Below are 14,460 nucleotides of genomic sequence, written 5' to 3'. Positions count from 1 at the left end.
CAAACACACACAAACATGTGTACACAAACAGACTCAGACAAAGGACTCACGCACATGATAGCAGGTTTTGCCTCCGACACAGTAATGTTGGCTTTTACCACTTTGTCACTTAATGGGCTTCAGCGGCAATTTGGAAAGAGAGGCATGGTGGCTTTTTGTAATGTGAAAGATATCTGACATTGACCCACACACACACATCCACGCCCACATGAATATACAGATGCAGACCTCCATCTACTTTTACCTCCCCATGACAGACAACGTCCTTGAGAGCTAGTGATGGTAATACATACTAAAAGCCACCTGGCTCACACTAGAATTACTCTTTACCTCCCCGAGGTTCATGTGGATGTTTGTGTGCTTTTCCTTCCGAGTGTGTATGTGATCCTTTAAGGTTTGTAAGCACATCAAAACATACAGTATATCCTCTATTGCCCAGATAAAATCTTACTTAAACTCACCCAGCCCTAAACACTTCAAAGGTGACCTTCCCCCCCCCCCCATTTTTTTTGGTTAGGGAAGCTGGCTTGTATGAAGAAAGGAGCTCACAGACTTTTAAAATGCCTACTTTAACATTTTTTATTCATTGGATATTATCAATCAAGACTTTTATGTGTATTATTCAATGACATATAATTCAGTATTTTTGAAAAGTCAGTGCTTGTGTCTTTACATGGTTTTCTCCAAAAATATTTTTTATAAAATAGGCTCCGGGAAGTGTATGATATATTTTTTAAAGGCCGAATCTTATAAATTGGAGTATCACTCTAAATTTGTCTTCTACCTATCATTTTAGAAGCTGCACGCTCTTACTTTTGTTCTTCTGTTTCCTTACTGCTCATCTTCATCTGTCATTTTCATCTTACTGTCTCTTTCTCAGGTTGCGGGAGCTAATCTTTTACTTAGTAACTCATCTCCTCCAATCAACAGTATTAATGAAAAAATATGTCACATTAATGTCCTGGCTTGATGACATTAATGGCCTTAGGAAGTACTACTCTCGCGGTAGCGCTCCAACCTGAAGTCAGGTGACTCCTGTTTGCTTTACTTGTACTTGAATCTACTTGTATCAAATTGAATGGATTTGTCATAGTTAAGAAATACACAGTTCTGTGTATATAAGGTCCCATAATTCACACTGAATGTCAGGACAAAATCCAGGCTATGAAATCCCAGGATAAAATTGTTGCGATAAAATAACATCCTGACAATAGATCAAGGAAAGGTTATAAAATCATGTCTACACATTATAGTGTTCCCAGGAGCTCGGTGGCCTCAAGAGTTGTGAAATGGAAGATGCTGGGAAACACCAGGGCTTTCCTAGGGTTTCCTTTTGTTAGGGAGATGACCGAGAGTCCAAGGGTCACTTTGACCACGCTTCATAAAACCTCTGTAGTGAGGCGAGAAGCTGTGGGAAGGACGACCATCTCCGCAGCACTCCATCAGTCAGGCCTTTATGGTAATGTGGCTAGACAGAAGCCACTTTGAGTAAAAGGCATGCGACAGGCTGATTGCAGTTTGCCAAGTGACATTTAAAGCACTCTGCGAGCAGGAGGGGAAATGTTCTGTGGCCTGATGAGAAAAAAATAAAAATCAACCCTTTGTGCAAAACTCTGGGCTTTATGTCTGTGAATACCAGACGCCGCTCCTCACCTAGCTGATACCATCCCTGCAGCGAAACATGGTGGCAACATGCTCTGGGGGAGATTCACAGTAGCAGGGACAAGGAGTCCACTGAATAAGGGGGATTATAGTTAATCTTGTTACTAATGTGTCTTTTTAGCTTTTCGTCTTAAGACATTTGCAAACATGTTAAAAAATATCTTTGCACATGTATGCTTTATTATTTTAAATGAAATATGCCACAGTTATATGAGCAAAAAAAGTCTATCTTTCTATATATCACATACAGTGGGGCTGAGCCTGACCTGTTTTTATTCCAAGTCAGTTGCTCTACTGTAATTACAAAGACGATTTTACCAATTTCAATTTAGTGTACAGTTTTTTTGTAGTGAAAGCTGCAAAAATAACAAAACCTCTCAATTGTGGTGGTGACCCCGGCTCCCCATGTAAGATGGAATTAGACAGTGAAAAGGCTCTGCAAAAAAGATTGCTGTAAGGCATTAACAGAGTGCAAAACTTGTTTTCCCCAAATGGTGTTATAGGTAATACTTGACAATGAGTTTCTAAGGATTAGCTCTACGGTGTTTTCATTCAATCAATCATATTCTCAACGGATCCTTTTGAGAAAGTGAAGTGGCAGTCCAAAAGGAAGTTAACAGAGAGGTAAATAAGCAGGGGTATTATAATATACACTAGACAGCACCGTTTCTATTAAACCACCATCTCTTTAAATGCAATTCTCTGTCCAATTCATCCACTTTTTTACAAAATGATATAAACCTGCAAATCCTCCATGTCCTGACATGACATTTCAGGAATTTGGCGGTTGGAAATGCCCACTCACGCCCACAGTTACACATTGTAAGCTTATGCTGTCTGTATTACACTGCCAGACGCTACATGTGTATGTGTATTCATTGCTAGGTCAGAGCATACACACCCACTCATCAGTATCCAAACCGTCCTCCCTCCCAGGAAACCACTGATAGAGGGATTACAGCGAAGGATCAATCTTCAGCCAACACACGGCATAGATGTGGAGGTCTGAGTGTCCACTGCCCATCTGGTGCAAGATTCCTCGCTTTCAAATAGGTGATTTCCAGAAATGCACGAGCTGTCTCGTACAAGGATACAATCGTCTGAGTGTTGTTCAAGGTTACACTTTATCAGGCTTTTTTGCTCCGCAGCAGTCCAAATTTTTCCAACATATTAGAAATTGAAAAGTAAATCCAAGGCCTTACTTTACCGGAGTCTTCCTAATGAACAGCTGTATTCTTTTCTCAAGGATTATTTCCCCGACTCTAAACTCTTGATAAATTAAACAGAAGGTCAAGTCCTCTCTATTGACGGTTTTTATAAATTAGTCATATCAACTTATGCAAACCTCTAAATGGTTATTATGAAGTTGTATTTCTGCCAGACAATGAATTAAAGATTGCGATTACACAATGATGTATATGCACGCGTTTGAGTCTGAATATCTCAGAGTACCATTTATTCGAGGAGTGTGAGCACATCTGTGTCCGAGTGAGAGGTTTAAAACTCATTCATGTCAGTCAAAGGACTAGAAAGATCCTCGCCTGAATAGGATAAACAGTTCAACCAAAAACTTGCGCTTAATCTTGAATATAAGAAGAACCAAAACCCTCTCAATCCTTTCGTGAAGTGAAAACATGTACATACATACTACATACTTTCCAATGGCTGCCTTCCGGGATCCATAATTTCTTTCACTGATATCCAGACCATTAAACATTGCATCTATTAAAGTATTTGTTGAAGAATTTGTTTTCTGCCACATCTCAAACATGTTAACCTCCAATGTGAGTGGTTATGTAAACATTTAATAATGAATCCACATCTTAAAAAAAAAAAAAAAAAGTGAGAGCAGATTTCACAGCATCAGTATCACTGTCAGTTTAATCTCCCGTTCCTTGAATGCATACAAAACAGTCCTTCCAATGGTAGCCTGAGGCTCGCAGCCCTCCTAATCCTTAATCCACGGTCTGGGGCAGATTAAGAGGAACCCTGGGGACTCCAGCCCTGGGGTTGGATAAACGGATGATAGCGGGGGGATGTGGATATAATAGATGGACCAAAGGAATGCGAGGACAGTTGTTAGGGAAGAAAACAGGTCTGTTAAGGATGAGAAGAGAGGAATGGACGTGTGATGGACAGATACAGGAGACGGTGTGACAGATGAAAGAATCCTGTACCAATATTTGATGTGGGCTACATCAACAATTTGTTTGGGTGGGGGAGAATGAAGATTCAACTCAAATCGCACGACAACAGGGTATGAAGTAGACGGACCCGTGTTGTAAATTGAACAATTGAAACCAGTGCTCAGTGGATGTCTCTGATAACCTGATCATGAGGCAATGAGAGGCAGACAGGTGCCCATGGCAGAGCCGAGGTTGGCAGATTACCCTCATCTGCCTCTCTGTGAGACATCCCACAGCATCCCCGCCTGCCCTGAGAGCCACATCTCCTCTCTCTCTCTCTCTCTCTCTCTCTCTCTCTCTCTCTCTCTCTCTCTCTCTCTCTCTCTCTCTCTCTCTCTCTCTCTCTCTCTCTCTCTCTCTCTCTCTCTCTTTGTCCGAGGTAATTCCAGACTCACGCCCCGGCTGGCATCTGCTGCTGCTGTAGTTGCTGCCTCTTCCTTCTTTATTCCTCTCTCCTGGGTATCCTTCTTATCTCTCTCTCCCTCTCTCTCCCTCTCTCTCTCTCCCTCTCTCTCTCCCTCTCCATCTCTCTCCCCCCCACATGGACGCGGAATACCTCGTCCTCACCAGCCAACGTGTGAGCGGAGGCTGACGCGAGTGCCCGCATACGGAGTGCGGACCGCGGAGTGTCGTTGCGCGCGTCCTCGGTCCTTTCTTTCTCTCCCCCCCCTCAGAAAGCCGAGCTCACGTCTTTTTCCTCCCCTCCCTGACGCAGAACAGAAGAGTGGCTTTCTTAGATCTCTCTCCCATTACACGTCCAGATCCCTCCCTGTCCTGGTCTCTGTCACTCATCTCCACGGGGAAACCAGAGACCATTTCGGAATATGGCACAACCTCTCTGTGGCGCTGCCTGGTGACGCGGCTGCTCATCATGTGGCGTTTCTCTCCCTTCTAACTAAAGTCGCCGGGCTCGTCGCGGTGTGTTCTGGCCGCTGCTTTATTCCAACAGGGGGCCAAGTGAAGAAAGCATAAAAAGCCCCTGGGGAAAATGGAAGTTTTGGCGTCGGCTTGGTCCACTGAGGCTGCTGCTGCTGGTGATTTGGTGCTTGGTGCAGGGGGACAACTGCGTCGCCAGGTCTGAAAGGCTGGGACTCTCGGGTCATTGCAACGGGACCTGCTCTTCCAGATAACTCCATTTCCCCCTTGACGTTATCGAATGCTTTGCGATTGGTCTCCTCAGACGAGCGTCCCCCAGCCCCTCGGTTCGCCCTGACGCGTCGGCGTTTGGATGCGGTTTGTTCCCTCTGCGGCTCGTCGCCCCCCTGCTCGCTCAACGTGAGGATTTGATGTGGGCAAGAATTCCAACAGGGCACCAGTCCGTGACTATCCCCCCTCACACTCTCTAACGTCAAGTGAATCTCCAGGCACAGATCACAGGGAATTTCCTTGACCGCCCCACGAATGGACTAAAACCAGGAGCGTCGCTTTTTTCCCCGGGATCTAAACTGTGATCGTCTCCCTCTCTGGTTGTGGTTTTTTTTTTTTGGGGGGGGGGGGATACATCTGGACAACATGAAAGTTATCTCGGCCGTGTTGCTCCTCGCCGTGTTTTGGAGCCAGGAGTGGAAGTCGGTGCTCTCGGATTCAATCATCCACATCGGTGAGTTACTGCGCTCTCCCCCGCTCCGTGCGTCAGGGACGGGTCGCAGCCCTCAGCTGCTGAAATCACAGCGTTGCTGGCGATGTCTTTGACACCCTGCAGTTATTCAGTGGGGTCCCCCCCCCCCTATTTATGTGCATGGTGGTATTTAGGATGTAGATATTCCACTTGGAATTGTTTCTTTGGCACATCCATTGGTTCATTTTATGGGATAAAAAACGATTAGAGATCTCTTATGCGCCATTATTGGCATCGATGCAAGTGAAGTTTCAAGTTCAGGGGTTTATTCAGCTTCAATTTGAACAGTTTTACCCACTGTTGCTGTATAGCCATTAATTCCAGGTTTTTGTTGATATCATATAGTCATATTAATGAATGAGGGCAATGTCAAGTAAATGGACTGCACTTGCAGAGAGGAACGTTTCCCCCAGATTTCCACACACACATATATATATATATATATAATGTCTCAATGCTCATCATGCGCGAAAAACAGGTGGTTTAGGTGATGTTGCCCTGGATGGCGGCACATTTTCTGCTCATAGGTTTTCCTGAAGCATAATGGCATTACAGTCTTCCATCGTGTGAGCTACTGCAGTGCCAGCAGAGGAGGGGAAGAAGGAACAAAAAACAAAAAGAAACGTTTAATGCCCTAACGTCTTTTCTGCCTTCCACCACCACCGGCAAAGTGTGGCACTGTTGTGTTGAGTGTGATGTGGACATCAGGGAGCGATGTAGGAGCGCCTCCGGCCCCGGCTGTAGGTGTGTATGAGTGCCAGAGAGAGAGAGAGAGAGAGAGACTGGGAGAGAGAGAGACTGGGAGAGAGAGAGAGAGAGAGAGAGAGAGAGAGAGAGAGACTGGGAGAGAGACTGGGAGAGAGAGAGAGAGACTGGGAGAGAGACTGGGAGAGAGACTGGGATAGAGAGAGGGGGGATAGCGAGAGAGAGAGAGAGAGAGACTGGGAGAGAGACTGGGAGAGAGAGAGAGAGACTGGGAGAGAGACTGGGAGAGAGACTGGGAGAGAGAGAGAGAGACTGGGAGAGAGACTGGGAGAGAGAGAGACTGGGAGAGAGACTCGGAGAGATAGGGAGACTGGGAGAGAGAGAGATAGAGAGAGGGGGGATAGCGAGAGAGAGAGAGAGAGAGAGAGAGAGACTGGGAGAGAGAGAGAGAGAGAGATAGAGAGAGAGAGAGAGAGAGACACTGGGAGAGAGAGAGATGACGCTGGAGAGCGTGTCTTGCTGGACGAGGACGCGAGGTGGTGATGGTGGGCATACAGAACCATTGCACAACTCGGTGCCTTGGCGAGAGAAAACGGTGCGTTGTGTAGGTGCGTGAGTGAGAGTGACGCGCAGACACACACACACACACACACACACACACACACACACACACGCGCAGAGGGACCGGCACATCTCCACATTGAACTGCTTTTTGACCATGTTGCATATCCAAGAAGATCACATCCATATTTTATCATCACACACACATACACTCTAAAACACATAATGCATGTAATGCATTATAAGCCACCACTGCATTATGCTGGCAGGGAGGGGGCACTGACCTGCTGGGTCCATTTGGACGCAGGCGATAGCAGATTTACAGAGCAGGCACCCCCCAGGCCAATTTAGCGGCTACCTGAATCCAATTTGCCAAGAGCTGGACCAGTTCAATATCTTCTCTGGGCCGTGGACCAAGCGGATGGTTCATATCAGACTCACGACAACAGCATTACCAAATGAATGAGATTTACACATGCGTCAAGTTGGCAGTGAATGCACACTATCTTGTTTGCAGGCAGGTGGGAATGTGGTGTGTCAATCAAAACCGGGTTGAAATCTCTTGTGGGGGGGAGAAACAAAGATTGCAGATTATGCAATTCAGAAATGACAGTCAAACCGGGTTCTCAATTTGTTGTGGATTTTGTCTTTCGAGATAATCAAAGTAGGTTATGCAGAATATTCTGGCGCCGAACAGTAGGACGGCTGCTGGTGTGTTAGTGAAGTCACACATGCGCAGTGGCTGCGGCCCTACAGGGGGGTGGCACTGTAATGCACTGTTTGGACAGACCACCCTGTGACTGAATGGTTTGATCCCAGCAGCAGCCACATCCTCTGCAATAGTCTCACTGCAAGACACTGAAATGTAACCTTCTCGCTGACTGTAAATTTCTGCTAGATAAGAGTGTTAGCGATGCGACTAAAACCCCTCGGCGAGACTTTTTTAGACTCACCAAGGCTGAGACCGGATCTGCAGCTATGTAGGCTAACTGCACCAAGGTTCTTGTCAGCTACAGGAAACTGGGTCAAGGTTCCCTGTATGTACACTGACTCCTCTCTGTTCGGTACGTCTGGGATTACTGAGACTATAATGTAGTTTTCAAACTCGGTGTCTCACTGGCTCTATAGGTTGCATGTAAGCTCAGCTCGTTTGGATTTACTGGCCTGAGCCGACCTAGAAGTAAGAATACATGCAACAACATGGTGATATTAAGCTTTATTATAACCTCGTAACGTGTCTGTCTATTTACAAAGAGAATGGTAAACATAACGATGGATAGATATGTTGTTCTGCACAGCCTTGCCACAGTAAGTGGGCACAATTAAGCTGTACAGACCTGTGGATTTACAGAGGTAGAGGCTCTCAAATCACCCTCAGTTTGCAACAGAATCCATACAAATCCCAGCTATACGTTTGGGGAGCAAATTTAGTGACATGGATAATGAGAAAACCCAGCTATTCCTCCTTGAACCTTTGTTGTGGAAACCAGGCCAGTGAGTGGTTTCCAATTAGTTGAACCGAGAGTGAAGGCAACGTGTGGTGTCCTTGTTCCTGGTTAGCTACAGCTCCATTTCAGCGTGTGTATGGGGGTTATTTTTGCATAAACAGGCACATGTATGTGTCTGTATGTGAGAGTGTTCGAGGACAAAGGATCAAGTGTGGGCGGTTGGGTGGTTGGTGTGATTTCAGTCATTGTGTCTTTTTTCCCCACCTCTCTCCCCCAACACCTTATTTCTAATCAATAGTTCATTTCCCTGCGAGCCACAAGTACTTTAAAGCACAACAAAAGGTTATCACCCCCCAAAACAATACTTCTCTTTTCTCATCCTGCCCCTCTCTCACACTCCGTCCTTCCTCGTCCAATGCTTCCTCAGCAGACATCGAAAACAGCAGATAAAACAGGGTGTCGATGCGGCGGAACAAGTTCAGGAAAACGTTTTTTGATTTTCTCACAAAAGTGCTGAAGTAGAAGCCACGCTAGCAATTCACTGGTTTACCTCGTCAGAATTTTGCTCTTTTTTTGCAAGTAAAGATAATATCCATAAAGACTTCGTTATTTTTTTCTGTGTGCATGCGTGTGCTTCATATTTATTCTGGACTGCCTGCGAAAAAAAAAAAAAAAGGAATATACCCAGCAGGCACATCGCATTGGCATGTCAGAAGTAATCCCCCTTTAATCTCTAAGTTGCCGCTGAAGATGGAACAAGGGAAAGAGATAGAGAGATAGACAGGCAAAGAGAGATGCATACCAAAGAGGAAAAAAGATGGAAGATAGACAATAAAAGAGAAAGTAGACCTGGTGTCATCATCATCTACCATTTTGAGCTCTCATTGCTGACAACCTGTGACATCCCCCTAACGGAGTTGCCTTCATTTCTGTGATACGAACAGTAGTGACCAGCAGACGTTTTCACCCTGCTCTGTCCTGGCATTATAGGTGATTGAGCTGTTGGTGAGCTGGCACCGCGGCCTTACCTCTCTCTCCCTCCCTCCCTCCCTCTGTCACCATCCCTCCTTCTCCCTCTAATGATCAGCATGCAGAAGGGGGGAGGGGGGGGGGGTTGCTTGCCTCTTGGCTATCACCGCATCGTGTGCTGCATGGCAATGGCCCTCTGCATGTGTGATAGAGAGAGTGAGGGGGGGGAGAGAGAGAGAGAGGAAGTATGCATGTTTGTGTGCTCTTGATCAGTTGCGCTCAGAGAGTCACTGTGATTTATGCAGCCAGATTAAGTCCTCACTACAGAGTCGCACTGTTTTTTTGTTTTTTTATTGCCACGCTGTGTCGGAGTGCATCCGCCACCTCCGCATGGGAGTGAGCCTGGTTGTTCAAATAATGTATCATATATTGGCTAATCTCTCTCTCTCTCTGTCTCTCTCTCGGCACCAGTTTGACACCAATCACTGAGATACAATATATTACATTTGTACTGCTGAGATTTAGTGCATGCTCTGAGCCTACATATTAATACCATGCAGAGTTGTCAACATTTTTTTAAAATGCAAAGAGCGCGGTTTATCGAAATGATTAGAAGCGGTGGACACGTGACAGACACAACGTCTCAATGCACTACTGCCAGTCGGTCACATATTACAGCTGCCTTGTATGGTTATTGTCTTTGTCTCTTCTCGTTGCCCCTGGCTAGATCGCGGGGAAATAGAAATTGAATGAATGAACACTTGGCTGAAGAGAGAGAGGAGGAGAAAATGGATTGTCCGCTGTGTTTTCTTGCAAGCACCAACACTTTTAATGCGATGAAACTGTGCAGTTAATCATGGAAGTAATTCTCCGCTAATTATTGATCAATAAATTATTCAAAAGCATTTTTGGCAAGATCTTTGTCATGTAATTTCCCGGTATTATGGGCGGCAAAAAATCTGTCCTGCTCATAATCTCTACCTATATTAAGCAGTGAAGTCATAACAGAATAATCGGTGGGCTTGATTTATGAGTGAGGAAGTGCATTTAAGAACACTTCATATGTAAATCAGTCAGTGCTGAGGTCTTTTTTTATACAATTTGGCAGGTTGTTTTTTTTTACACACACAAAAAAAAATCTGGCCAAGAACTCTGTTGAATCATTGAAAAATGATATGCAATACCGTCAGCTCATTTTTAGAAGCTCCTGTGGGACACTTCTCAAGCATTTACTAAACCGAGAGTGATACTGAGTAGAGGACAAAACGCAGAGAATCAGACTCTGGAGGGATTTGGTCTAACAGACCGTGTTGCCTCTGCAGTCATTTATAAAATACTGGAGGCATTTCATTCAAGGACTTTACGAAACATTAAAGGCTTGATGCTCTGCAGAAAGGACGACAGTCACATCATTTTCATGGAGCACATCACTAATGATGCACAATTGAAGATACTTAATTTGCCAAATTTGTACACTAATTTGTTTTTTCAAACATTTTAATGAAGCCGCCCCTTATATTTATGTAGAGTTTGTGTGTCTGTCAACACACTAGCTGTATCTGTACATATTGATATGAAATGGAAATGTGTCATTCTCATGTTTCAGGTATTTTGGACGCCTTTCTTTTGGTCTGTAGTGATGTTCTCAGTTCTCAGCATAAGTTATGGGGAAACTCATGTAATTTCATTATTTGTGGGAGGAGAAAATATTGAGGGAGACGAACAGAGAGGGAGATTTGTCCTGGAATGGCCTGTTTTTTTCTCTCTCACTATGGTGCTATTCTGGTCATTTCCATGGAGAAGGATTTCTGAACATCTCTCTCTGTGTGTGTGTGTGTGTGTGTGTGTGTGTGTGTGTGTGTGTGTGTGTGTGTGTGTGTGTGTGTGTGTGTGTGTGTGTGTGTGTGTGTGTGTGTGTGTGTGTGTGTGTGTGTGTGTGTGTGTGTGTGTGTGTGTGTGTGTGTGTGTGTGTGTGTGTGCGCGCTCCTGCCTGCTTTTGTCAACGAGTTCACAGCTGTCAACAGCACTTTCTCTTTTGAACTATAAACTTCTGTTTGTGCGAGGCACATGTATTTCAATCTGCAGTTATATGCACCCATTCAGAAGGGTGGGGGCAAGGAAGGGCACATTAAATGCTTCATATCTTTTGAGTTATGTATCTGTGAGTGTTGACAGTTGTGCTGAGCCATGCTTTTTTTGACTGGTTAGATTTAGCACCTCACATTTCTGTATTTTATAGTATTTTATATATATGTGTTTGTGTGTGTGTGTCTGCATGCGTTTGTCTGAGAGTGAATATCACTCACACAGGTGTAAGCTGTGTGCCTGGTTTGTGTTTGTTTTTTGTGATATTTGAGACTGTTGTGCATCCCCTTGTGAAAGAAGACAGACAGTAGCTCTGACGTTTGTACCTGGTCACTGAGGCAGAACCTTTAACCAGGCCATAGAGACAGAGTGTGTGTGTGTGTGTGTGTGTGTGTGTGTGTGTGTGTGTGTGTGTGTGTGTGTGTGTGTGTGTGTGTGTGTGTGTGTGTGTGTGTGTGTGTGTGTGTGTGTGTGTGTGTGTGTGTGTGTGTGTGTGTGTGTGTGTGTGTGTGTGTGTGTGGGTGGGTGGGTGGGTGGGTGGGTGGGTGGGTGGTGTTGAGAGGGACTGACAGGTAGCTGTGAAAGTAAGGTTGATTGCTTGTCTGAAGAGACACAGTCCAGCCCTGCCGAAGGTGCTTCATCTCAGTGCGGAAGTCAGTTTTGCAGGTAGAACACACCAGATGGCCTGGCAAGGATTTGTACAACGGAGGCCCTTCCCGGATGATTGTATTGTGTGTTTGTGTTTATCCGACACACACATAGTCACACACGCTTAATGTCATCGGAGGACAAGAACCTTTGGCTTTCGCCAAAACAAGTGTCAGCCTGTTTTTTTGTGGAGATTGATTTGATTCACTTCTGTGAGCAAAGAAGCATGTCTATAGATTACACACACACACACACACACACACACTCACACTCACACACATACACACTATCAAAAAATATAAAACCTGTAAGAGCACAGGGCCCTGCAGTGACTGGATCGTTGCTCTTCATACACCACACCCCTGTTTAAGGACACAGGTTTACTGAGTTTTCTGAATAACGTAACTGTAAGACCTGGATTAAAGCCCTTAAAGCCTCCCATGTTCCAGAATAGGAGCATTGCCACATAACACAGTTTTGCAGCTGCTCATAGCGTGTAGCTGTGGATGCGTAGTGTATGAGACATGGATGCATGGTGTTCTGCATTTGAAAACCAGAATGGGGGCAGGTCCTGCTATGCACAGCTCTCACTGCAATATCACTGACAATAACATTGAGGAATTAATCCCTCTTTTTGGCTATTATTATTCAGAGAATATCAAAATACAAATATGTTGATTAAACAGTGAGGCTCAAAATAGTGAAACATACTCGTTGTATTTCTATGGCATGTTCCATATGCACACATGTGAATGTTAATGTAAGTGTCTTTGTGTTCATTCATCCATTTTGTACTTCCTTCATTCTCGCAGTAGAGTAAATTTTATGTAGCTGCCCGCTTGTTCGCTCTCTCTCCTTTCTTTTTTTCAGGGGTTTGTTCTCTGGTCTGTCTCACTGGGGCTGAGCGTGTCCTGAATATGCATGAAATGTGTTTTTTGTGAACACACTGTATTTGAGTGAGCACGTCAGGACTCCACGTGGGAACATGTCCATGCATTTAATAGCGTGCGTACAGTCTGAAAGTGCATGCAAAAGTGCTCTTTTGTGCGCTCATCTCTGAAGCGTGTTGTGTGTCTGGGCACATACCAGCCTGTGCAGCTCTTTGTGAATGGGAATGTACAGTGGTGTGAAAAAGTGTTTGCCCCCTTCCGGATTTTTTATTTTTTAGCATGTTTGTCGCACCTAAATGTTTCAGATCATCAAACAAATTTAAATATAAGACAAAGATAACATAGGTGAACACAAAATGCAGTTTTTAAATGAAGGTTTTTATTATTAAGGGTAAAGCGTGGGGATTGAACCCAGTTGAAATACAGCCTTTCAAATACACGTCTGCATGTCTTAAAATACTGTGCTTTTGAAAACAGCTTATACGTTCTTTGCTTCAATGACACACTCACCCACAAACGTGGAAATGACTAAGAACATTTTATAGCTCACCTTTCTTTTTCTTTTTTTTATATCCTTCTAAATGGATCCAGAAATTAACAGTCGTGAAGGGAAACCTCATGATGCTTTGGTAACCAACATTTTCACCTGACAAGATGGGGGGAAAAAAATGCATGTTGGGGGAAATGCATTTCTGGGTTCACAGTTTTGACTGTTTAATATAAATAAAACATGATAACGCCAAATGGTCAATGTGTAATATTAAAGTATGGAGTCTGAAAGTTGTGTAAAGCAAAGCTAAATTAGCCCAAGTTACAATTGATGTACAAAAAAGAGTACATACTCTTGACAAAGGTAGACCGAAGGCTCACCTCACTGGATTTATTTTGCAATGTGGCCTTTAAGCAACATTTTTACTGCTGACATGATATGAGAACACAACGTATCATTTGTATATTTTTAACACTTTTTCCAGTCTGAGTTAACACCGTACGCAGCCACCACAACTTTCACATGGGAAACACGGCTGACAAACAAACTGCTGGGTGTGGGACTACAAATACACACAATCCGTTGAAACGAATGTCTACCTAGTTGAAATATTCAAATCGGACATCCCGGATGTAACGAACTGCTGCGGCTAATCTCTTCTTGTGTGGGTTTAGATTGACTAACTCTGTGATCACGTTCGCTGTTGTAAATCCATGGTGCGAGTACGCATGCACACATGTTCTTGTGCCCGTTGAATAGTGGTTGTGCTTCTTTTCATCACAATACCAATTGTACTTCCCCACTCCTTGGTCTGTTCCCTGGCCCATTTTCATATTTTTTTTACTTCATCATTCTCTGTACTTTTATGATCAGAATTGTGCCATCTGATTCCGTGTGCTTGTACTCTGTCTGCCCTCACATTTTGTTCCACATCTACCCCCCCCGCACGCCACTCCCGCCACTCTCCCTCTTTTGTCTCTACCTCCCTCTTGATGTTTAATATGCTGCCAGTGATTACAGAAACAGGCATCAGAACTGAGAGGTGTTAAACACTTTGCTAATCACTGTCGTGGAATTGTATTGTGCTGTTTGTTGTTTTGTCTGACACACTTGGCAACACGTCACGAAGCTGCCTGCATGTGCCCATCTGGATTGTAGCTTTCAATCCAGTCTTCCTGTAGGGAACAAAGAAACTGAG

The 14,460-nt window shown here is 44.4% G+C and overlaps 1 protein-coding gene across 3 annotated transcripts in view; it reads left to right on the top strand.

Annotated features, from left to right (window-relative positions):
• grid2 (glutamate receptor, ionotropic, delta 2) overlaps positions 1–14,460 on the top strand; it is a 434,177-nt gene that overhangs the window by 24,014 nt on the left and 395,703 nt on the right. The window contains exon 1 of one of the 3 annotated variants that reach the window (XM_035639566.2): positions 4,351–5,448. The exons of 1 other annotated variant lie outside the window; for it this stretch is intronic. In XM_035639566.2, coding sequence (XP_035495459.1) covers positions 5,361–5,448 — 88 coding nt within the window. In that variant the 5' untranslated portion in view covers positions 4,351–5,360. Of the gene's footprint in view, positions 1–4,350; positions 5,449–14,460 lie in introns of those variants that run through there. One more of the 3 variants, XM_035639565.2, reaches the window with a different exon arrangement.

This window comes from Scophthalmus maximus, chromosome 19 (assembly GCF_022379125.1).
Source record: "Scophthalmus maximus strain ysfricsl-2021 chromosome 19, ASM2237912v1, whole genome shotgun sequence".
Classification (NCBI taxonomy): domain Eukaryota; kingdom Metazoa; phylum Chordata; class Actinopteri; order Pleuronectiformes; family Scophthalmidae; genus Scophthalmus; species Scophthalmus maximus.
This window is presented reverse-complemented; position numbering and strand designations above follow the sequence as displayed.